This window comes from Orcinus orca, chromosome 15, assembly GCF_937001465.1.
Source record: "Orcinus orca chromosome 15, mOrcOrc1.1, whole genome shotgun sequence".
NCBI classification, from domain to species: Eukaryota; Metazoa; Chordata; class Mammalia; order Artiodactyla; family Delphinidae; genus Orcinus; species Orcinus orca.
This window is the reverse complement of record NC_064573.1, coordinates 38463866-38488574: the sequence shown is the minus strand read 5'-3', so window position 1 is coordinate 38488574 and position 24709 is coordinate 38463866. Positions and strand designations below refer to the sequence as shown.

The following is a 24709-nucleotide window of genomic DNA, read 5'->3' as shown; positions in this document are numbered from 1 at the left end:
CCTCAATCCACCTACCACTATTTCTTTTTTTAAAAGTCTTCAAGTACCTGCTCCATGCCTGCTGTCCAGGGTGTATAGTTGCATTTAGTGGGACAGACAGAGTATTGCTTACTCTATCTCCCCCAGAACCGGAACTCCTTCCCACACTTTATCCAGGTGGTTGCTATTATAGAGCAGTAACCAAAGCCGCTTAGAATTAATGAATTAACATAAGTTACCGAAAAGTATGGCACAATGTGTATTTCTTTGCTTTGATACTCTCATTTGATAAATGAGAGAAAAACAATGACACCTCCTCTTTCGTAATGTTGTATGTTAAATGTCACGTGATGGGAATTTTTACCTTCTTTTAAAATGTAATCACTAAGGAATTTGAACTTATAAGAGTCCTTCTGATGCCTGTTTGCTCCCTCTGCCTTCCACAATTGACTTTTACCAGAAACAAATAAGAGCAGGAAGTGATACCCTTTCCATTAGTAGGTAAGTATTGCTCTTTATAAGTACCATCATCATTTTTTCCTCAGTCAGACTTGAGCTGAGCCTGATGTTAAGATGTTTTCATTTCTATATAAAATTTGATGTATACTTGAAATATTTAAAACAATTAAAGTTATAATATGGCCCATGTACAAAAGTTAGTCTGAGCTCTTGGTAAATGATTTATTTTTGTAAGCTCTTAAATTAATCTGTGAGAAGATTATATGCTTCACACATTTTACTCTATTTCTTAGGGAACGGGGAGCTGTTCTCTAATCTTCTATCTTATTCTTTCACCTTTCTCTCACGCCCCCATCCCTTTCTTGCCTAGAATGTCCTTCATGTACAAGACCAGGAAATTTAGGGCAAGTTGCTTATGGAACTGGAGATTTAAAGAAAGAGAAAGAATGTTAAAGCAAATGAATGTAAATTTAGATGCTACGTAGGGCTTTTCCACTCTAAAGTTTATTTGGTATATAGCAGCTGTATATGATAAGAGCACTGACAGCAGAACATCTCTACTACCTGGTTGGGAAGTTACCATATGAATTTGGAAACATCGAGGGGTCCATCACTAAGAATATACTGTATCATTCCATCTTTCCAGAAAATTCTAACCATGATTCCCACTGAAGAAGAGAAGCAGAAAATCCAGGAAGCGCAGCTGGCCAACCCTGAGGTGCCCCTGGGCAGTGCAGAGCAGTTCCTCCTTACACTGTGCTCCATCAGCGAGCTCTCAGCTCGGCTCCACCTCTGGGCGTTCAAAATGGATTATGAAACTACAGAAAAGGTAAGCACTTAGGAAGAGAGCAGCCAGTCCTATGCCCCCAGAGTTGAGATTGTTCATTTTTTTAACGGTGAACATAGTGAAGTATCATTCCTGAGACAGGGTTTGAAGGGTGAGGGTTTGATCATGATGGGGTCGTGTCTACACCGAGTGATGTGCAGCCTACCAGTGAGGGCTTATTCTAAAGTGTCTGTCTGGCACCAGCCTCAGATCCTTGACTGTTTAAAAAAAACAAAAAAACTATCAAATGTTTTTCTGACTCTATATGCTCCTTGTAGAAAATTTAGACAGTACAGAAAGACACAATATGGGAAGTGACTTGCAATCCTTTTAGCTGATGATGGTCACCTCACTGCCATTGACTGTGGCAACCAGCAGGTCACTGGGTCCCTTTGAGAGAGTATCACAGTAGAAAATCCGAGATGAACAGATTGCAAGAGGTTGAGAGGAGAGTAGAAGGAAAGTGAAGGCATGGGAACATCATCCCGAGTAGAAAGTAGAAGAAGCAGGTGTCCTCTCCGGATGGGCGAGAGGTGAGTATTTTTTGCAGGCTGAGAAGAAGGAACCATGGAGAGGACAAGGGAGGGAGGGATGGTGAGCTGGAGGTGAGCTTGACTGAGAGTAAGTGCCCAGAGGAAGTGGAGAGGATGTGTGGTCTTCCTCTTTCCGCAAAGGAGGGAGCACGGTCCTTTCTGAGGGCCAGGCAGGTAGCAGTGGGCTAAGGCTGCTTCAGGAGGAAACTATATTTGACTCTATTCGAGAATCAGGCAGGGCTGAAGAAGCCTAGAACTGCTAGGGTGACGTGGTTGCAGAACTAGTCAGCATGTTCAGATGATTTTCTGGAGAAAAGTGAGGTAACTTCAGGGAGAAAACAGGTCATCGAGCCAGCCTTGGCCAGGGGCTGGGAGGGCCTGCCTAGCAGAAGCGAGGCTGAAGAGAATGCAGCTGAAGCTTCTGGCTTTGGGGTCCATGCGTGGGGAGAGCCTCAGTGAGGACGCTGAGGTGGGGGGTGGTTACAGAACGACAAGACAGAGAGAAGGGGAGACTGAGGCCATGAGGCCACAGGGCAGGCTAGACACCTGAGAGAGTGGGAGTTTTGAAGAAAGTTGGCGTAATGAGGATGATGGCCTTCTAGAAAGTAACCCAGGCCAAGAGGTGGCCAGCCACAGAGTGCCTAGAGGGGAGGTTAGGAGACCTGGGTCCAGGGACAATGAGGCCACAGTTTCCAGTGTCATCTGCCTGGGAGGGGAAAGGCAAAGAGGAAGACTGGTTCCGATGCTGAAGGAACCTGCAGGTGAAGAGTTTCATAGACATCAACCATGGTCAGAAGAGAGAATGGGAGGAGAGTATAACCTGAGGGTCCTGCTTGAACTTGGGAGATAGGCAGGAACAGGGGATGACAGAGCAGATGTCACCCAACCAAGCTCCTGTGAGCCACAGGTACCCAGTTGGTCTGCACTGAGGAGACTTTGGGGCTAGACTTTCTCCTGCTGCCCTTCTGCTCTTTTCCATACCTGGGAGCATGTGCCCATCACATGGGATTGCCTTATACTGGGAGAACTCCACTGGTAATGACCTTGTACAAAAATTAAAAAGAACAAAGTAAAACCAAAATTTACGCTCTCTATCACCTTCTTCTAACTTTTTTTTAATTGAAAGGAAGTGGCAGAACCACTTTTGGACCTGAAGGAAGGAATAGACCAGTTGGAGAACAATAAAACCTTGGGCTTTATCCTGTCTACTCTCTTAGCCATTGGGAACTTTCTAAATGGAACTAATGTAAGTCTTTCCCATCGCTTTCTTCACAAAATCCCTGCCCTTCACTTGCCAGTGGAGGTCGTACCTCTGGTCCTCCAAAGCACAATTGAACAAACAGTTTTTGTGTTTTTTGGTGAAAATCTAGAAGTTTTGTCCTTAAAATATCAGGGCCTATTTTTTCAAGCCTGTATCTTGCTATAAATAAGAAAACTTAGAAAAATAAGCACTTTATTCCTTGTGAAGCTTGGCTCCTCCCAAAATTGACTTTGGAGCTATTTTCTTCTACCCTGTTTTTTTCTTTTTCCCTTTTTTCCCCTGAGCTTATCACTTAAATATTTGTACTCATACACATTATAAGCAAACTTCTTTTTGTTTGTTTTAATGGTCTCTCTTCGGCCAGGAAGTAGAAAAGCAGCAGGGAAGGGATTAGGGAAGTTGTAGATACCTACATGGCAGAGACCCCGCCCCCTTCGTCCCATCCCGGCACCCTGGTTTAGGAGCAGAGCCCTGGGATAGTCCGTGGCTGGTGGGCGTGGTGGGAAAGGGCTGGAGGCTCATTTTGCTCTCAGGGTGGCTGGTCCGTGTGGAATCAGCTAAGGATGATGGAGCATGTGGCCTGAGATGCTTCGCTCACAGAGGAACTGAATATTGGGCTCCTTCAAGAGAGCATTGATTCTGAAACCATTTGGGCCTTTCTGAGAACCTGCGTGAAACTTGTTCTTCCTGCCTTTTATTGAATGTTCCCCAAACAGGCCAAAGCGTTTGAGTTAAGCTACCTCGAGAAGGTTCCAGAAGTCAAAGACACCGTGCACAAGCAGTCACTTCTCCACCACGTGTGCACCATGGTGGTGGAAAACTTCCCGGACAGCTCTGATCTGTACTCAGAGATTGGGGCCGTCACCAGGTCAGCCAAGGTATGTCCGGGGCTCGGAAGAGCGGGTGAGCCTGTCCCCAGAGGCTGGCTCTGCATCAGTCATCTCTGCAGAGCACAGGCTCTGTTAACTAAAACGCCCAAGTAATGCTTGCACCCCCTGCTCTAGAGTTTGTGAATAAAACTCGTCTCGTGCCATGTCTAATGGACTTTTGAGATCATTTTCCCATCTCTGGTTCTCTGTCAGATTCTTTCCTGCTGAGGTATGTGAAGCAAGCCTGCCATCCCAGTCAGTCCTAACCCTGGCGTCCCCTGTTCAGCTGCGTTACTCACCAGGCTGGCTTCTCCAGAGCAGTGAAATCACCCAGCTGGTTTTAGGTGGGCAAAAATGTGCACAAGATGCAATTGGCCTCCTCCTCAAACTTCCATAGGACCCTGCAGTGAGGTGCGGAGCCAGGAAACTAAGGGCACGCCTGGCCCGCTGACCCCTACAGATTGGCCTTGCCTATGATCTTACACCGAGGGAACAGTTTTATAGGGCTATAGACAGCGTAGAGCATTGGCCCCTCAGCTGCAAACTCTTAAACTTAGTGCAGAGTTAAAATCTTCATGAGCTTATGGTTTAGTTGTAAGAGCTGGATAGCCAGCTGCCCCCGCTGCAGGAGCATCCCTGGGGCCAAACAGCCCCAGAGGGATCCCAAACACAACAGAACTGGGAGATGTAAGGGTCTTGGAAGCAACAGGGAACTCACAGGGATGGGCTTCAGTAGGGCCAGGTCGGTGTGGAAGAAACTCCCAGAAATACAACCTGGCTGGGGAGCTGAAAGCAGAACAGCGTTTAGCTCTGAGACACATTGGAATCTAGCGATGAACATAGGAAAGACTGCGGTGGGCAGAGGGGGGAAAGGGCTTTGCTAGGTTCCCCTCCAGGGAGCTTTCCCTCTCTCTGCCTTCTCCCACAGAGCTGGCTTGTGGGGACCTGGGGCCTGGGACCCTCCTTCACCTGTCTCAGGCCAGCAGCTGCCAGGTCCACTGAGCTGGGCGCCCTGAGCCAGCCTGACGGTGGCCCTGCCTTGAGGCAGAAACAGGCAAGGCCAGCGATCCTGCAGCTCTGAGAGTGGACAGACTTTTCTGTTTCACAGGCGCTCTCTCTGTATGTACTCTGTGCCGGGCACTGTTCTGAAGTCTCTAGAAATATTACTTCAGTGTTCCAAAAGCCCTTCTGAGTGTCCCAACGGGGGTCTTCTAGGTGCCCCATGAGCACCTTCTCGGAAGGCAGTTTATTAGTAATAATTCTTGAGATAGAGTCTGCCTATAATTCTTGAGACAGGGCTTCTGGATCCCCTTCATTTGGTCCTGTTTCCAGAACGAATCAGTTCCCTTTTTACAAATCAGTAGTCCTTTGTTCTTTCCAGGGCCTTCTGCTGGGCGGAGCCTGCTTTTGATGAAAGTCGCCCTGGCCTAGGGGCCCTGACACCAGGCTGGCCCCCAGTGACTGCCCTGGGCCCCCTCAATATCAGGCCTTTCCTTGCCTAAAGACTGGCTACACAAGCCAGACCTGCAGGTAGCTTCTCCCCATTAACCTCGGCAATTACGAAGGATGACTGTTGACCCAGGTCCATGTGACTTACAACAGGACGCCAAGAGGGCATCTACCACCACTTCTTAGCCTTTACTCCCAAAGTTCTGGGGGGCTTTGAGGGGCTCTTATTTGTAGACAGGTACAAAATCAGCTTCAAGGACCCCCAGCCCCAGCTGCATTCATTCCGTCCCCTGGTGTGTCACTTTGGGTGCCCTCACTGCAACCCACGAAGAGCAGGTTACTTTGGCATCTGGAAGAAAACTGTCCCACCAGGGGCTGGTGGAAATGAGTGGAGGTGGGCATAGCTCTGGCTGCTCCTAGAGGGGCAGCCGGGGGGGACTCACAGGTGTGTGCAGAGTGCTGACAAGTCACTTTAGCTTTCAGAGAGCGACAGTGAAGTGTGATCACTGACTTGACCCCACGGCTCCAGGAGTGGAGGCAGGTGACCGTGCAGGCTCTTCTTCCTTACATTTTTACCCGCATGTATTAGTTATCTACAGCTGTGTGACAAATCACTCCAAAAGCTAGTGGCTCAGGATAATGCATTAGTTTCCTAGGGTTGTTGTAACAAAGTATCACAAACTAGGTAGCTTAGAAAAACAGAAATAATTTGTTCCCCAGTTCTGGAGGCCAGGAGTCTGAGATCAAGGTGTTGGCCAGGTCAGTTTCTCTTGAGAGAGAAATCTGTGCCATGTCTCTCTCCTGGCTTCTGGTGGTTTGCTGGAAATAGCCCCCATCTCTGCCTTCATCTTCACATGGTGTTCTCCTTGTGCGTCTATGTCCAGATTTCCCCTTCTTATAAGGATACCAGTCATATTGGATCGGGATCCACCCTACTCCATTGCAACCTCATCCTAACTTAATAACATCTATAATGACCCTGTTTCCCGATTAGGACACATTCTGAGGTACTGGGAGTTGGGACTTCAACATATGAATTTTGGCAATAGGAAACATTATTTCATGAGTGGTTCTGTCTCAGGTTCTCTCCTGGGGTTTCAGTCAACATGTCAGCGGAGGCTGCAGTCATCGAAGGCTCAACTGGGGCTGGGAAGTTTTTCCCATGGTGGCTCACTCATCTGTTAGTTCTTAGAGAGAGGACTCAGTTCCTTCCCAGGTCGGGCTCTCCCAGGGCTCCTTGAATGTCCTCATGACTTTGCAGATGGCCTTTCCCCAAATATGTGGTCTGAGACAGAGCACACAGGAGCTCTGGGCAGAAGCTCTTCCCCATTTATGACCTAGCTTTTACATTCTATTCGTTAGAACCAGGTCACTAAAGCTGGCTCACATTCAAGGGGAAGGATTTTAGGCTTTACGTTCTGAAGGGCTGAGTGTCAAAGAATTTGCTGTTAAAGCACCAGACTACTCATACTGTGTGTTTTCCCTGCCCCATCCCTTCTGCAGCCCTGGCTCTCGTCCCTGAGTTGGCCCGCTCCACCCCAGACTAACTTGATAAGACTTGACTACCTCACAGCACGGTTCCATGTCCTCCTACACACGGAAGGTGGCCCATGTGGAGCAGTCCTCAGGAGAGGGCTTCCTGGTGAGGACTTCCTTCTCACAACAGAAGGCCAGGCCAGCTCTCTCCCTGGGGTGGCATTTTTTAGGGACAAACCTAGGCTTAAGGCATGACAGTTGAGAACTTAGACTCTGGAGCCAGAGAGATGTGGGTTCAAATCCCAGCTCTACCACTAACCAGCTGTGTGGCCTCTCACAAGTTCCTTAACCTTTCTGTGTAACAGTTTCTCCCCCATGAAGTGGGGCCAGTTACAGGATCTGAGGCCATGAAGTAACTGTGAAGACTCAGATCATGGTGGTTTCATCAGCCCCAGGAGACAGCCAGCTGAGGCAGCCTTCTAGGTCTCCTCAAAAGGTCAAAGGCTCTCCACCTGGTTTCCATTGGCAGTGAGGTCACTTTTTTCTGCCACTACCTTTAAAGGCTCACAGTGGATTCTCTTCCCTGAAAACCATCTCTAACGTGGTTTCTGCCCGACCGCTCTGTGTCCACTGCAGTGCTGGACAGGCGTCCCCTGGTTAGGCTGTACCAAGCTGCTCAGTACGTTCTGAGCTGAACTGAAGTTACTACGCTTATTAAAGTTATTACAGATATTGCGGATCAAGGTTGCTGCTAGATGCAAATGAGGACAGGTGGCGAAGCTATGATTAGACCTGTTACAATTGGCATCAAATCTCCTAGACCTCTTAGATATTATGTGTCAATCCCAGACCATCTGGAACCCTTTCTAGACTTATTCTTTGAAATATTCAGTCCTTCTTTTCGAAACCTGCATTCCTTTTTCTTTCAGGTAGATGCCAGATTTTTTCTCAGCTCCATCGTATCACAGGAAAATGGAGCTTTTCTAATCTGGATCCAGAATTCCTTTGTTTTCAGGCAAATTATTTTTCTCAAAGTTCCACAGTGCTCGCCGCTCACCTGAATCCCAGCCTCTGCCTCAACTTGCCTTCTGCTTTTGGCACCATAGCACCCAAGAAATCCAGGAGGTGTGAAGTCTCGCCTGGCCCCTTGGGCATCTCCTATGCTCAGCGTACCTTCATCCTGTTTGGTGACAGATCTTCTCACGGATTCAACTTTTGTTGACTTGGCCTCCTCCATTGTCTTTCTCAGGGTGGAGCTGGAGGTCTGAGGTCACTCCAGCCAGTCCCCTCGGGCACTTGCCTCCAAGCCTTGCTCTGGTGACCACAGTCACGGCATCTAAGCGATGGCGGCTTACCTCTCCCCACCTTCTCTTTCTCCTCCTGACCTTTGTTTGCCAGGCTCTCACCCTTTCCCACCATCTCTCACTCTCCATCCACCTCAGTCCCCTCCCTTCAGCTCACCAATTTATCTATTTCTTCCTCCCCTCCTAGTCTTTTCAGTTTCTTTCCCCTATCTCACATCTCCCTCCATTAAATACCCTCAAGTGTATTATTTCACAGCTAACTCTCTGATTCCCATAATTTTTAGTCTAGAAATTCTATCAAAGCATTCTTTTAGAAAGCGTCATCTCAGTCCACTTTAGTCAATCCAAATTGGTCCCACTTCCCTGAAGAGCAAAGTGAATGTTCTGTGACATCTGTTCTTTGTACACGTGGTTTGCATCTGCTGGCAGATGGGATGGACCACACACCCCGATCCTCACCCAGACACAGAGGCCTGGTGGGTTCTGTACATACTCAGAGCTCGGTGACCACCTGTCTGTACTATGAGCCTCCTTGGGAACAGCAAGTTGGTCTCTTTCCGCATTGATCTTTGTCTTCTTCATACCTGGGAGGGGGACCGGCATGCACTAGTTTTTCCCTGAGTGTTGTTTGAATGAGAGAATGAATGGATAAATAAAGTAATTTGTCACACAATGTAAAAATGATCATGGTGAAGGGAAGCTCTGGCTGCCCCTTAACTGGCTCCAGCATATCAAGGCCATCCATGTAGGACTATGGTGCATTCCTCCAACCTCAAGTGAAATATCTAAAGAAAAAGAGGGCTCTGAAAAATTTTATGAGATATCTGCTCAGTTCATCTTGTACTAGATTCCTTGATATCATGTTTTAATTTACAGTTCCCAAAGACTTTCTTAAGATTTCTTTCCAAATACGGCAAAAAAAAAAAAAAAAAGGTGACACTGCGTTGAGTTCATTTGGAGAAGTTTTATTACTAAATAATTTGATGTCAAGACATGTGGATAATTTTTAGGCCATAAATATGTTTGTATTTCAAGATGTAAATTGGGTTTTGATGTTTGTTTCTTCCCAGAGGCAGTTCCGTTTCCTGGGTCAGGTTGATGTCCGGTTATTTCATTGCATTTGGTAATGTTCTCTCTCTGATTTTCAGGTTGACTTTGATCAACTTCAGGATAATTTATGTCAGATGGAGAGACGATGCAAAGCTTCATGGGATCACCTCAAGGCAATTGCAAAACATGAAATGAAACCAGTTTTAAAACAACGAATGTCAGAGTTCCTAAAAGACTGTGCAGAGAGAATTATAATTTTAAAGATTGTCCATAGAAGAATAATTAACAGGTGAGTGGATTGAGGAGCTTATGCAAACATCAGTAAAACGGCATGTTGAAGATATTCTGCAAACCAAGATCTGAAGGTTAAATTTACTAACATCGTCCTGTAAATTCTTGGTACATAGCAAGTGCACCTTTTATGGACTTTTTTGTTTCATGAGCACTTAATTTTTCTCAAACACACACACACACACACACACACCCCAATAATATGATGCCGTTGAATCTTGAGATGGGAAGGAATCTCAGAGATGCTGTCATCCACAAATCCTACTCGATCAGGAATTGCATCTGTAAGATCTCTGGCAAGTTGGCCCCTGCATCTTTGCATCTGCCTGAACAGTTCTGCCTGCAGAAAGTACACATCCTTGGAAGGCAGCTTGACTTGTTAGGAAGGTTCCTTCCTCATATCAAGCACAGCCTGCCTTCCGAGACCTTTTTCTCACCGATTCTCAGATGGCTGCTCTGTGCTGCAGCCCTCCTAGAGACAGCCTGGGTCCCACCATGGGTCCCATCCTCTGGATCAGCCTTCCTTCAAGTCCCAGGATCCATGAGGACCCTGGGAGACACAGCAGTGATGTGTCAGGCCTTGCCTGACTACAAGGAGGCTGGCTGGGGTCTGGGACAGCTCCGTGGCTGTCCGGGGCCGTCTCCCTTGTAAGTGGTGGCAGCACCAGGACTAGGTCTTCCAACTCCTCAGGTCAAGCCATTTCCTACTAGGCATCCCCCACTTTCTTCCCCTTTGTCTTGTCACAGAACATGGTTGCCGGTCCCTCACCCTGGTGTCTGGGTCTGCGTGCTGTGTGCTGGGCCTTGCACCTTGGTGAGCAAATGTTCAGGCCTACAGGCTGCGGTTTCCCTGGAGCAGGTGCTCTGATAACAGACCCTCTGAAACAGGCCTCCTTGCAATTCTGTTAAGGGAGCCCTCCCTTGGGGTCATCTAAACCACAGGCGTTCCCCAGAGAACTGCTCTTCAAGCCCACTCCCACTCTTGTGCTTGAGTACTTTATTATTATTTTTAAACAAATGTATGGTATTTTCATTTATCCCTGTACATTTCACATTTTTTATTATTTTTGTCTCTTCCCCCCTGCCCCGTACTCTGTCTTTCCTTCCTTCCTTCACCTTTCTTGAACCCATACAGAACTTCGAAAACACCTCATTCTCTTGTCTGCCTGTGAGCCCTCTCTCAGCTTGTGTCACGTGCTATTTGGGTGATCACACCTCCTGGGTCTTGATCCAGACTTTTCTGGGCGGGGGGTGGTGAGGGTAGTCTTTAAATGTTAGACTGGATAGGAATAAGGAACAGAATCTTCCCTCCAGGTTGACAACTAACCATTACTCAGTACTTTTGGAATTTAGTTGTTCAACTGTAAATCCCCCTCCCTGTACTTCATCTGGACCTCACAGCTGCCTTCGGGGTAGGAGGATCTTATCAGAGATTTTGTCAAATTTCTTACTACAAGCAAAGTACACCCTGCTTTTAACATGGCTAAAAAGGGGAGACAGAGAGTGTAAGCTGCTTTGGCCCTCCAGGCTTTGTATGATACAAGCAATTTCCAACTTAAAACTACTCAAATAAACAAATAGTTTCCATTTGGAATGGCAGGAAACTGGAGCCGTTTTATGAAAGTCTTGTAAAGTTATTATGCCTGGTCACAGTAACCATCTTATCCCAGACAGTTTAAGACTCAGCTTGGTGATATATCTGTTCCTTAAGCTAGTGTGTGTGTGTGTGTGTGTGTGTGTGTGTGTGTGTGTGTGTGTGTGTGTATGGCATGTGCGAATATGTATGTTATGCATATGGTGTTTGCTCTGATTGTCCTTTTCTCCCTGGTAAGCTGGTTGCCCAGATGCTGGTTGCTCTTGTGTGACCTGGATCCCTGATGCTCATTATTGGACACCCATCTGGCCGCCCACCTTCTTTGCTCCCCTCTGTCATGGAGCTAACGGGGGCAGGTGCTTCCAGCTCCCTTTCCTGTCTGACGCCCCCCCACCCCCGCTTAGTGACTCTAGTGACCCCTCTTAATAAAGGAGCAGAAAAAAGAACTTAGACAATTCTCTTTAGGCAAAACCTGACTTTCAAACTGTTGCCTGGCTAAGAACATCTTGTTCTGGATGTCCAAACCTGCAGAGTAACCTGCCCTTTTACGTTGCTGCAGTGAGAGCCAGTCCCACTCTGGATGTACAAACTGACTTGCCAATTCCCATGGAGTCAATGGGCTGCAGTTACACCGTGGCAGGCACTGCAGAGGGGACCAGGTGAGAGTGGGGAGAAATGCCTTCCTGAGAGGCACGGAGAACTACAGCAAGGACCTGGCATTCCTCGGGGAGAGACAGGTGGAAAACAAGCGAACACCCACACTGGCTTCCCCCTGGTGCCCCCAAATCCACCCCTCCGGGCCAGACACCCTACTCAGTGGCACACATGAGGAAAAGGGCGGAAGGTGGAACATATCACAGATGTTTGGCTCGTGCCTCACGACACTGATGAGGGGAACCAGCCCCTCCATAACCGTAAGACCTTCTTGTCATGTGTTATTAAAGTTACAAAGTCAACTAACAAAAATCCCTGAAATGTTTTACTCCCTTAAAGGCATACCCACTTTATTCTTCTGAAGGAATGCCACAGTTTCTTTCCTCTCAAAGGTACATCTGAATCTTTTTTCAGGTGTGAATTTTACTTGCTGCTTATTACTCCCCTGTTTACAAAATATATACAGTAAGTCCCCTACATACAAATGAGTTCCGTTCCGAGTGTGCATTCCTAAGTCCAGTTTGTTCGTTAAGTCCAACAAAGTTAGCCTAGGTACCCAACTAACACAATCGGCTATATAGTACTGTACCGTAATAGGCTTATGATACTTTTCACACAAATAATACATACATAAAAAACAAACACAAAAACAAAGAAAACACTCTTAATCCTACAGTACAGTACCTTGAAAAGTACAACAGTACAGTACAACAGCCTGCATACAGGGGCTGGCACTCATGTTCGCATCTTTGAAAGCAACTTGAAGGTTTGTGTGTAGGGGACTTACTGTACTTGAATCATATCTCCAGCTTATATGTTAAGATTGGATCCCCTCTAGATAAAAACAATGTTCTGGAAAGCAGAGGATAAGGAATCTTGAGTAGTACTTATGTATAAAAGAGGACCCAGCTGTGGGCTGATTGATCCTCCCTTGATTCCTCTTACACACAGATCTTGAGTAGTGATAAGTGGCAATGCATGTGTATATTACACTATCCTATCCTAATATACATAATATCATGCCATATCTCCAGTATATAATGTCAGGCAGTAATAAGAGCCAGGAAGAAAAATTAAGAGTGTAAATGGGATAGGGAGTGATAAGGACATGCTGTTTTATGCAGGGCAGTTAGGGGAGGCTTCTCTGAGGAGGTGATATTTGGGCAGAGACTTGTGGGGTAAGAGAGCCATCCAGGAAGCTGTCTGTGGCAAGAATGTTCTGGGCGTAGGGAAGAGCTAGCACTGGATGCCTTGTTAGGGCCTGTGGTCCTCCCAGTGGAGTGGCCACCCCGCCCCTCCTTAGAGTCCCTGCAGGCTCTCAGCTCAGCTGTGTCCCCCGAGGGTCCCCTACACACCACACTGGGGGCCTGAGGCCCTGAGGTGGGCTTGTTCAAGGAATCACCAGGAGTCCTGTGTGTCTGGCGTCCTAGGCAATGAGGTCAGAGAGGTAGCGGGGCCAGTTTTGTGTGGATACACCACATATTGTTTATTCATCTGTTGATAGACATTTGGGTCGTTTCCACTTTTTGGCTATTGTGAATGATGCTGCCATGGAATTTGTGTAGGTTTTGTGTGGACCCATAGTTTCATTTCTTTTGAGTATATGTATAGGAATGAAATTGCTAGGTCATAGATTAACTCTGTGTTTAACTCTTTAGAACTGTGTCTTTTCAACCACAGCTGAACCATTTTGTGTTCCCACCAGTACTGTGTGAGGGTTTCAATTTCTCTACATCCTCACCAACACTTGTTATTGTCTGTCTTTTTTACTACAGCCATTGTAGTGATTGTGAAGTGTGTCTGAATGTGGTTTTGATTTGCATTCCCCTAATGACTAATGGTGTTGAGCATCTTTTCATGTACTTTTTAGCTGTTTGCCAATAATCTTTTTGGAAAGGTCTGTTCAAATCTTTTGTCCATTTTTATTTGTCTTTTTAGTGTTGATTAGTAAGATTTATGTATATATTCTGGATACAAACCCCTTATCAGATGTGATTTGCAAATATTTTCTCCCATTCTTTGGGTTGTCTTTTCAATCTTGAGAGTATCCTTTGAAGCACAAAAGTTTTTGATTTTGATGAAGTCCAGTTTATTTTTTTTCTTTGGGTGCTTATGCTTTTGGTATCATATCTAAGAAATCATTTTCTAATCCAAACTCATGAAGAGTTATACTTTATGTTTTCTTCTGAGTTTTATAGTTTTAGCTAGCATTTTTGGTTTTAAACAGCATTTTTTATCCCCCTTTAAATGCATGTCATATGCTTTCCTTTAGTATTTTTCACAAAAAGAATAAGCCACTGTCCTTCATTTGAAAAATAAACCAAACCCCTATTCAAGCTGTACAAATAAGAGTGATCAGAAAAGTTTTTTTATACAATTAATGGTATCAGTTATATTATACTGTTTATTCAACATAAAAATTATCCTCTGTCTCCTGCTATCTTCTTTCTCATTTCCTTAATACCTAAAAATTGGGAACTTCTTTGTTCATTTAATTTCTTTTCCAAAAGTTTTAAGTAGACAGAATCCAGTAATTTTTAATTTATATACTAAATAGCTGAAATAAATTGATTTAGGGCTGCTTGTTTGTTGTGTCCTAATTAAATTAAGATTGCATATAATATTGCAAGAAAATATTTCAAAATATTTACTTTAAGCATCTTTTTACAAGTCACGAATTAACATGTTATTCAAAATATGTTCATGTCAATTCCACGTATTCATTAAAGTGGTTCCCAAAAAATTGCTAAGCAACATTTCTTTATCCCTTATTCAGTTTTCATATGATCTAGAAACTATGCAATATTTTTCTTAAAATAGTACTTTATCATTTTTCTTATAAAAGTGTTACACACCAGTTTTGGGACTTTCCTGGTGGCACAGTGGTTAAGAAAACGCCTGCCAATGCAGGGGACACGGGTTCGAGCCCTGATCCAGAAAGATCCCACATGTCACAGAGCAGCTAAGCCCGTGCGCCGCAACTACTGAGCCTGTGCTCTAGAGCCCGCGAGCCACAAATACTGAAGCCCGTGCACCTAGAGCCTGTGATTCGCAACAAGAGAAGCCACTGCAAGGAGAAGCCCGCACACTGCAATGAAGAGTAGCCCGCACTCACTACAACTAGAGAAAGCCTGTGTGCAGTAATGAAGACCCATTGTAGCCAAAAATAAATAAATAAATAAATTTATCAAAAAAAAAGTTTTACACCCCAGTTTTAAAAGACATTAAAACACAGATAAGCACGAAGAAAAGGTAATTAATCTCCTGAAATCCCACCACCTTTGTCAGTGAGAAAGTGAGTTGAACTTGATTTCTGGTTGCATTTTCATTCTTCAACCTCAGAGCCCCAAGAATGAAGAGCAGTGTCTTTGGCTGATTGGTTTTTTACTGAAAGTTTGCAGGCAACTGATTTTTGTTCCTTAAACCTGAAGCCCTTGCCACCGTTGTTTCTTCACTGCAGGTTCCACTCCTTTCTGCTCTTTATGGGTCACCCACCTTATGCGATTCGGGAAGTGAACATAAACAAGTTCTGTAGGATCATCAGTGAGTTTGCACTGGAGTATCGCACCACCAGGGAAAGAGTTTTGCAGCAGAAACAGAAACGGGCCAACCACAGAGAAAGAAATAAGACCCGAGGGAAGATGATCACTGATGTAAGTTTCATGAAACCAGTTTCTTTATTTCATTTCTTCTGAAAGTCTGATCAACCATAAACCTCTCTACAGGGGCTTCCCTAGCGGTCCAGTGGTTAAGACTCCACGCTTCCAGTGCAGGGAGCGTGGGTTCAATCCCTGGTCAGGCAACTAAGATCCTGCATGCCGCACAGCACGGCCAAAAAAAGGAAACAAAAACATAGAACTAAGATATAAATTAAGGATGCGTGGCTGGTGGAGGAACTTTAACCCACCACACAATTAATTAACTTGGTGTGTTGTATGATGCTGATGACTTTAAATGCTTGATTCCATTTTCAACCTTTGCAATGTAGATAGAATGGAAGAGGAGAAGAAAAAATACAAGAGGCCCGTGTACAGCAAAAAATAAAAAATAAAATGCAAAAGATAACGGCACTTATAATAGGAAGACAAATGTACTGATTTGGGAATTGATTCAGGATTTTAATAGTCACAATGATACTATGTAACCAATCAGCTGACACATGGACCACCCATTCTAGGCATCCGAATGGAGAAATAATTGATGTGGTTGCTCAAAGATATAATCTGATGGGCTCTTGGCAGTCCCTTGAGTTTGAGGGTATCAGGGTGGAAGGAGAGCCCAGAGGACAGTGAATTCATTCAGCAGGAGTTCCCAATAGCCCCTTGGGGGGAGCCCTGCACACTTGCATGCCTCCCCTGCTCCTGGGCTCTTCCCCCATCTCTTCTACTTCAGCCCTGAGCCCACCCACACCACGGGTGCAGTGGGAAAACATCAGATGGGAGATGCTTTGTAAGTGGAAGGCAAAGCAATGCATAAGGATGCCAGAGACAGACAAAGACACACAGTGCAGATGCCTCTCTAACGAGCCTTTATGAAGTTTAGCCCATCTTTATATATATCTGAGCGTCATATTGCCTCTCAGTGATCCAGGGACTGGATAGGCAAAGGAGTAAGCCATAGGGAGTGGCATCATCCTGGGGTTGCAAACCTCTGCCGAACCCAAGTCAGGCAGATTTCTTCCGGGAGGAATAAAATCACTTAAGAACTCACTGAGGCTGCCTTATGTGCCAGACGGGTGTTCACACTGTAGGAGAAACAGAAGACATATGGTTACTATCCACGTTCCTGAGGGTGTAACTTTCTTGGATGCATTACAATTTTGTTACCATTTTAAGGCATTTCTAAGGAGAACCAGGGACTAATCCCCTCACCATTCACCCCACCCTTGATCCCTTGTTTCCTTGGAATTTTCTGGACCCTTAGGGAGCGCTCAGATCACTTTTCTGCAGAAGGGACCCTTTCTACAGACTGTTCTGAAGGCCAGTGCCATCAGCTGAGTCTTCTCTCTCCTCTCCTGAAATCTGGGTTCAATCGGATCTTCAGCTTCCTGGAGGACAGCAACTAAGGAAGCAAACTGAATCCATTTGGGCAAACTATAGCCCACGTTTCATTCCAAAGTATTATTTTTAAAAGTTTTAAAAGGGAAGTGCTTATGTTTGTGGAAATGAAACATACTGGAGGGTGAAAAATACAAGACCAATATGCATATGCTTATAGTTATGAAAACACACCAGAATTTCTTGCCAAATTCTTGAGATTTTTTACAGATCCCACTAATTTTTAAGTTCTGTCCTTCTCTGAAAATATTCAGTATTACTATTTATAAACAGGGGTAAATGTTTCTAGAACTGGATTCAAAAATACTTAAATTCTCATTAAAGTCTGGACAGTGCAGGCTTTTTTAGGGTTCATCCTCAAGGTAGTCCCTGTTTTTAGTGGTCCAAGTGGCACCATTCATGTAGAGAGATTGCCATCTGCTGGAAAATTAGGACACTGTCACCCGAAGCAAAGTACTTAGCTTCAAGTTTTTCCAGCTCTCAATTAGGCACCACAGTGTGCCCAGAAAGTGGCACAGGGCACCTAGGAAGATATGAGTGCAATAACAGACAAGCTTGTACCCCAAAGATTCATGATCTGGGTAGAAAACAACATATATGCACAACTTAGACCACTGAAAACAAAACCACTTAATAGAGAATCACGGAGTCCCTGAGCATTAGAGCTGGAAGTGATTTTTAGAGAAAACTGTAGTAAGTCATTTTTAATATAGATGCTGAATAATGATGGTGGAAGTGGTTGCAATTAAACAGAGATGACTTTAGAAAAAACATTATTTTATAAGACACAGAGAAGTTAAAATCTGAAGACCCTGCATTCGTAGCCCCACATCTGCTTTTGTGTGCCTGTCTTGCCTCTTCTTTCTCCGTTTCTGAATATGCAGAAGGCTTCCTTTCTTACAATCCAGGAGTCCTGCCATGTAAGGTTCAGTGAGAAACTAAGTCATTCCTTGTTCCTTGTGGCCCAAACTAGTTCCAGGCAAAATGGTGACACAGACAAGGCAGCACAAGGTAAGTGTGGCCTTTTCTGCCGTCATCACACCCCAGATGAGTGGTGAGAATGCAGGCTATCCATCCAAGGATTCCCACAGCCCAGCCAAGGACCGTGGTCATCCTGGGTGAGACTTAATCTCTCCCAACCCCAGCTTCCTTTTCTATGAAAATGAAATGCCAGTGACTGGGGGGTATCAAGAGGGCTAGAGATTTGTATGTGCAGCACCTTGCATGTGTGCTAATTGCCAACAAAATGCCAGCCAGCTGGTGAAATAAAGAAGCTCTAAGGTTGAAGATGGCGGAGTAGAAGGACGTGTGTTCACTCCCTCTTGTGAGAGCACCAGAATCACAACTAACTGCTGAATAATCATTGACAGGAAGACACTGGAACGCACAAGAAAATATACCCCACATCCAAAGACAAAGGAGAAGCCACAATGAGATGGTAGGAGGAGCGCAATCACAATAAAATCAAAGCGCATAACTGCTTGGTGGGTGACCCACAAACGGGAGAAACTTATACCACAGAAGTCCACTGGAGTGAAGGTTCTGGGACCCTGGTCAGGCTTCCCAATCTGGGGGTCTGTCAACGGGAGGAGGAATTCCTAGAGAATCAGACTTTGAAAGCTAGAGGGATTTGATGGCAGGACTTGGACAGGACTGGGGGAAACAGAGACTCCACTCTTGGAAGGCACACACAAAGTAGTGTGCACATCGGGACCAAGGGGAAAGAGCAGTGACCCCATAGGAGACTGAACCAGACCTACCTGCTAGTGTTGGAGGGTCTCCTGCAGAGGTGGGGGATGGCTGTGGCTCACCATGAGGACAAGGACACGGGCAGCAAATGTTCTGGGAAGTACTCCTTGGCGTAAGCCCTCCTGGAGTCCAACATTAGCCCCACCACAGAGCCCTCGTAGGCTCCAGTGTTGGGTGGCCTCAGGCCAAACAACCAACACGAGGGAACCCAGCCCCACCCATGAGCAGTCAAGTGGATTAAAGTTTTACTGAGCTCTGCCCATCAGAGCAACACCCAGCTCTACCCACCACCATTCCCTCCCATCAGGAAACTTTCACAAGCCTCTTATATAGCCTCATCCACCAGAGGGCAGACAGCAGAAGCAAGAAGAACTACAATCCTGCAGCCTGTGGAACAAAAACCACATTCACAGAAAGATAAACAAGATGAAAAGACAGAGGGCTATGTATCAGATCAAGGAACAAGATAAAACTCCAGAAAAGCAACTAAATGAAGTGAAGATAGGCAACCTTCCAAAAAAAAAAATTCAGAATAATGATAGTGAAGATGATCCAGGATCTCGGAAAAAAAATGGAGGCAAAGGTTGAGAATGTGTAAGAAATGTTTAACAGAGACCTAGAAGAATTAAAGAACAAACAAACAGAGACGAACAATACAATAACTGAAATGAAAACTACACTAGAAGGAATCAATAGCAGAATAACTGAGGCAGAAGAACGGATAAGTGACCTGGAAGACAGAATGGTGGAATTCACTGCTGCAGAACAGAATAAAGAAAAAAGAACCAAAAGAAATGAAGAAAGCCTAAGAGACCACTGGGAAAACATTAAATGCAACAACATTCACATTATAGGGGTCCCAGAAGGAGAAGAAAGAGAGAAAGGACCCAAGAAAATATTTGAGGAGATTATAGTCAAAAGCTTCCCTAACATGGGAAAGGAAATAGCCACCCAAGTCCAGGAAGCACAGAGAGTTCCAGGCAGGATAAACCCAAGGAGAAACACGCTGAAACACATAGTAATCAAATTGACAAAAATTAAAGACGAAGAAAACTTACTGAAAGCAACAAGGGAAAAACGACAAATAACATACAAGAGAACTCCCATAAGGTTAACTGCTGATTTCTCAGCAGAAACTCTACAAGCCAGAAGGGAGTGGCATGATATACTTAAAGTGATGAAAGGGAAGAACGTACAACTGAGATTGCTCTACCCATCAAGGATCTCATTGAGATTTGAGAGAGAAATCAAAAGCTCTACACACAAGCAAAAGCTAAGAGAGTTCAGCACCACCAAACCAGCTCTACAACAAATGCTAAAGGAACTTCTCTTAGTGGGAGACACAAGAGAAGAAAAGGACTTACAAAAACAAACCCATAACAATCAAGAAAATGGTAATAGGAACATACATTTCGATATTACCTTAAATATGAATGGATTAAATGCTCCAATCAAAAGACACAGGCTCCCTGAATGGATACAAAAGCAAGACCCATATATATGCTGTCTACAAGAGACCCACTTCAGACCTAGGGACACATACAGAATGAAAGTGAGGGGATGGAAAAAGATATTCCATGCAAACGGGAATCAAAAGAAGGCTAGAGTAGCAATACTCATAGCAGATAAAATAGACTTTAAAATAAAGAATGTTACCAAAGACAAGGAAGGACACTACATAATGATCAAGGGATCAATCCAAGAAGAAGATATAACAGTTATAAATATATATGCACCCAACATAGGAGCACCTCAATACATAAGGCAACTGCTAACAGCTAGAAAAGAGGAAATTGACAGTAACACAATAATAGTGGGGGACTTTAAGACCTCACTTACAGCAATGGACATAGCATCCAAACAGAAAATTCATAAGTAAACACAAGCTTTAAATGACACAATAGACCAGATAGATTTAATTGATATTTATAGGATATTCCATCCAAAAACAGCAGATTACACTTTCTTTTCAAGTGCACATGGAACATTCTCCAGGATAGATAACATCTTGGGTCACAGATCAAGCCTTGGTAAATTTAAGAAAATTGAAATCATATCAAGCGTCTTTTCTGACCACAACGCTATGAGATCAGAAATCAACTACCGGGGAAAAGACGTAAAAAACACAAGCACATGGAGGCTAAACAATACATTACTAAATAACCAAGAGATCACTGAAGAAATCAAAGAGGAAATCAAAAAATACCTAGAGACAAATGACAATGAAAAGACGGTGATCCAAAACCTATGAGATGCAGCAAAAACAGTTCTAAGAGGGAAGTTTACAGCAATATAAGCCTACCTCAAGAAAAAAGGAAAATCTCAAATAAACAATCTAACCTTACACCTAATGGAACTAGAGAAAGAAGAACAAACAACACCCAAAGTTAGTAGAAGGAAAGAAATCATAAAGATCAGAGTGGAAATAAATGAAATAGAAACAAAGAAAACAGTAACAAAGATCAATAAAACTAAAAGCTGGTGCTTTGAGAAGATTAACAAAATTGATAAACCGTTAGCCAGACTCATCAAGAAAAGAGGGAGAGGACCCAAATCAATTAAATTAGAAATGCAAAAGGAGAAGTTACAAGAGACACCATAGATATACAAAGCATCCTAAGAGACTACTACAGCAACTCTATGCCAATAAAATGGACCACCTGGAAGAAATGGACAAATTCTTAGAAAGTTATAAGCTTCCAAGACTGAACAAGGAAGAAATAGAATATATGAACAGACCAATCACAAGTAATGAAATTGAAACTGTGATTAAAAATCTTCCAACAAACAAACATCCAGAACAAGATGGCTTCACAGGTGAATTCTATCAAACATTTAGAGAAGAGCTAACACCCATCCTTCTCAAACTCTTCCAAAATATTGCAGACAAAGGAACACTCCAAAACTCATTCTATGAGTCCACCATCACCCTGATACCAAAACCAGACAAAGGTACTACAAAAATCCAAAATTATAGACCAATATCACTGATGAATATAGGTGCAGATATCCTCAACAAAATACTAGCAAACAGAATCCAACAACACATTAAAAGGCTCATACACCATGATCAAGTAGGATTTATCCCAGGGATGCAAGAATTCTTCAATATATGCAAATCAATCAATGTGATGCACCATATTAACAAATTGAAGAATAAAAACCATATGCTCATCTCAGTAGATGCAGAAAAAGCTTTTGACAAATATCAACACCCATTTATCATAAAAACTCTCCAGAAAGTAGGCATAGAGGGAAACTACTTCAACATAATAAAGGCCATACATGACAAACCCGCAGCAAAGATCATTCTCAATGCTGAAAAACTGAAAGCATTTCCTCTAAGATCAGGAATAAGACAAGGGTGTCCACTCTCAGCACTATTATTTAACATAGTTTTGGAAGTCCTAGCCACAGCAATCAGAGAAGAAAAATAAATAAAAGGAATACAAATTGGAAAAGAAGTAGAACTGTCACTGTTTGCAGATGACATGATACTACACATAGAGAATCCTAAAGATGCCACCAGAAAGCTACTAGAGCTAATCAATGAATTTGGTAGTGTTGCAGGATACAAAATTAATGCACAGAAATCTCTTGCATTCCTATACACTAATGATGAAAAATCTGAAAGAGAAATTAAGGAAACAGTCCTATTTACCACTGCAACAAAGAGAATAAAATACCTTGGAATAAACCTACCTAGGGAGACAAAAGACCTGTATGCAGAAAACTATAAGACACTGATGAAAGAAATTAAAGATGATACAAACAGATGGAGAGATATACCATGTTCTTGGATTAGAAGAATCAATATTGTGAAAATGACTATACTACCCAAAGCAATCTAGATATTCAGTGCATTCCCTATCAAATTACCAATGGCATTTTTTACAGAACTAGAACAAAAAATCTTAAAATTTCTATGGAGACACAAAAGACCCTGAAGATCCAAAGCAGTCTTGAGGGAAAAAATGGAGCTGGAGGAATCAGACTCCCTGACTTCAGACTATACTACAAAGCTACAGTAATAAAGACAATATGGTACTGGCACAAAAACAGAAATATAGCTCAATGGAACAGGATAGAAAGCCCAGAGATAAACCCACACACCTATGGTCAACTAATCTATGACAAAGAAGGCAGGGATATACAATGGAGAAAAGACAGTCTCTTCAACAAGGGGTGCTGGGAAAACTGGACAGCTACATGTAAAAGAATGAAATTAGAACACTCCCTAACACCATACACAAAAATAAACTCAAAATGGATTAGAGACCTAAATGTAAGACTGGACACTATAAAACTCTTAGAGGAAAACATAGGCAGAACACTCTTTGACATAAATCACGGCAAGATCTTTTTTGATCCACCTCCTAGAGTAATGGAAATAAAAACAAAAATAAACAAATGGGACCTAATGAAACGTAAAAGCTTTTGTAAAGCAAAGGAAAGTACAAACAAGACAAAAGGGCTTCCCCGGTGGCGCAGTGGTTGAGAGTCCGCCTGCCAATGCAGGGGACACAGGTTCGTGCCCCGGTCCGGGAAGATCCCACATGCTGTGGAGCAGCTGGGCCCATGAGCCATGGCCACTGAGCCTGTGTGTCTGGAGCCTGTGCTCCGCAACAGGAGAGGCCAAACAGGGAGAGGCCTGTGTACCGCAAAAAAATAAATAAATAAAGACAAAAAGAAAACCCTCAGAATGGGAGAAAATATTTGCAAACATATCAACGGACAAAGAATTAATCTCCAAAATATATAAAGAGCTCATGCAGCTCAATATTAAAAAAACAACCCAATCATAAAGTGGGCAGAAGACCTAAATAGACGTTTCTCCAAAGAAGAGATACAGATGGCCAAGAAGCACCTGAAAACCTGCTCAACATCACTATTAGAGAAATGCAAATGAAAACTACAATGTGGTATCACCTCACACGAGTTAGAATGGGCATATCAGAAAATGTACAAACAACAAATGCTGTAGAGGGTGTGGAGAAGTGGGAACCCTCTTGCCCTGTTGGTGGGAATGTAAATTGATACAACCACTATGGAGAACAGTATGGAGGTTCCTTAAAAAACTAAAAATAGAACTACCATAAGACCCACCAATCCTACTACTGGGCAGGTACCCTGAGAAAACCATAATTCAAGAAGAGTCATGTACCACAATGTTCACTGCAGCTCTATTTACAATAGCTAGGGCATGGAAGCAACCTAAGTGTCCATCGACAGATGAATGGATAAAGAAGATGTGGCACATATATACAATGGAATATTACTCAGCTATAAAAAGAAATGATATTGAGGAGTTTGTAGTGAGCTGGATGGACCTAGAGTCTGTCATACAGTGTGAAGTAAGTCAGAAAGAGAAAAACAAATACCGTATGCTAACACATATATCCAGAATCTAAAAAAAAAAAAAAAGGTCATGAAGAACCTAGAGGCAGGATGGGAATCAAGATGCAGACCTACTAGAGAATGGACTTGAGGATACGGGGAGGGGGAAGGGTAAGCTGGGACAAAGTGAGAGAATGGCATGGACATGTATACACTACCAAATATAAAACCGATAGCTAGTGGGTAGCAGCCGCGTAGCACAGGGAGATCAGCTCGGTGCTTTGTGACCACCTAGAGGGGTGGGATAGCGAGGGTGGAGGGAGGGAGATACAGGAGGGAAGAGATATGGGGATATATGTATATGTATAGCTGATTCACTTTGTTATAAAGCAGAAACTAACACACCATTGTAAAGCAATTATACTCCATTAAAGAAAAATAATATAAAAAATAAGAAAAAAAGAGATGTGGTACATATACACAATGGAATATTACTCAGCCATAAAAAGGAACGAAATTGGGTCATTTGTAGAGACGTGGATGGATCTAGAGACTGTCATACAGAGTGAAGTAAGTTAGAAAGAGAAAAACAAATATCATATATTAATGCATATATATGGAACCTAGAAAAATGGTATAGATGAACTGCTTTGTGGGGCAGAAATAGAGACACAGATGTAGAGAATAAACGTATGGACACCAAAGTGGGAAAGTGGCGGGTGTGGTGGTGGTGGTGGGATGAATTGGGAGATTGGGATTGACATGTATACACTAAGATGTATAAAACGGATAACTAATATGAACCTTCTGTATAAAAAAAT

General features: G+C 43.7%; 1 protein-coding gene across 1 annotated transcript in view; it reads left to right on the top strand.

Moving 5' to 3' along the window:
- FHOD3 (formin homology 2 domain containing 3) overlaps positions 1 to 24709 on the top strand; it is a 505940-nt gene that overhangs the window by 456037 nt on the left and 25194 nt on the right. Inside the window, exons 21-25 of the mRNA XM_049697949.1 lie at positions 1085 to 1267; positions 2924 to 3043; positions 3775 to 3936; positions 9305 to 9495; positions 15206 to 15398. Of these exons, the coding sequence (XP_049553906.1) occupies positions 1085 to 1267; positions 2924 to 3043; positions 3775 to 3936; positions 9305 to 9495; positions 15206 to 15398 (849 nt within the window). The remainder of the gene's footprint in view (positions 1 to 1084; positions 1268 to 2923; positions 3044 to 3774; positions 3937 to 9304; positions 9496 to 15205; positions 15399 to 24709) is intronic.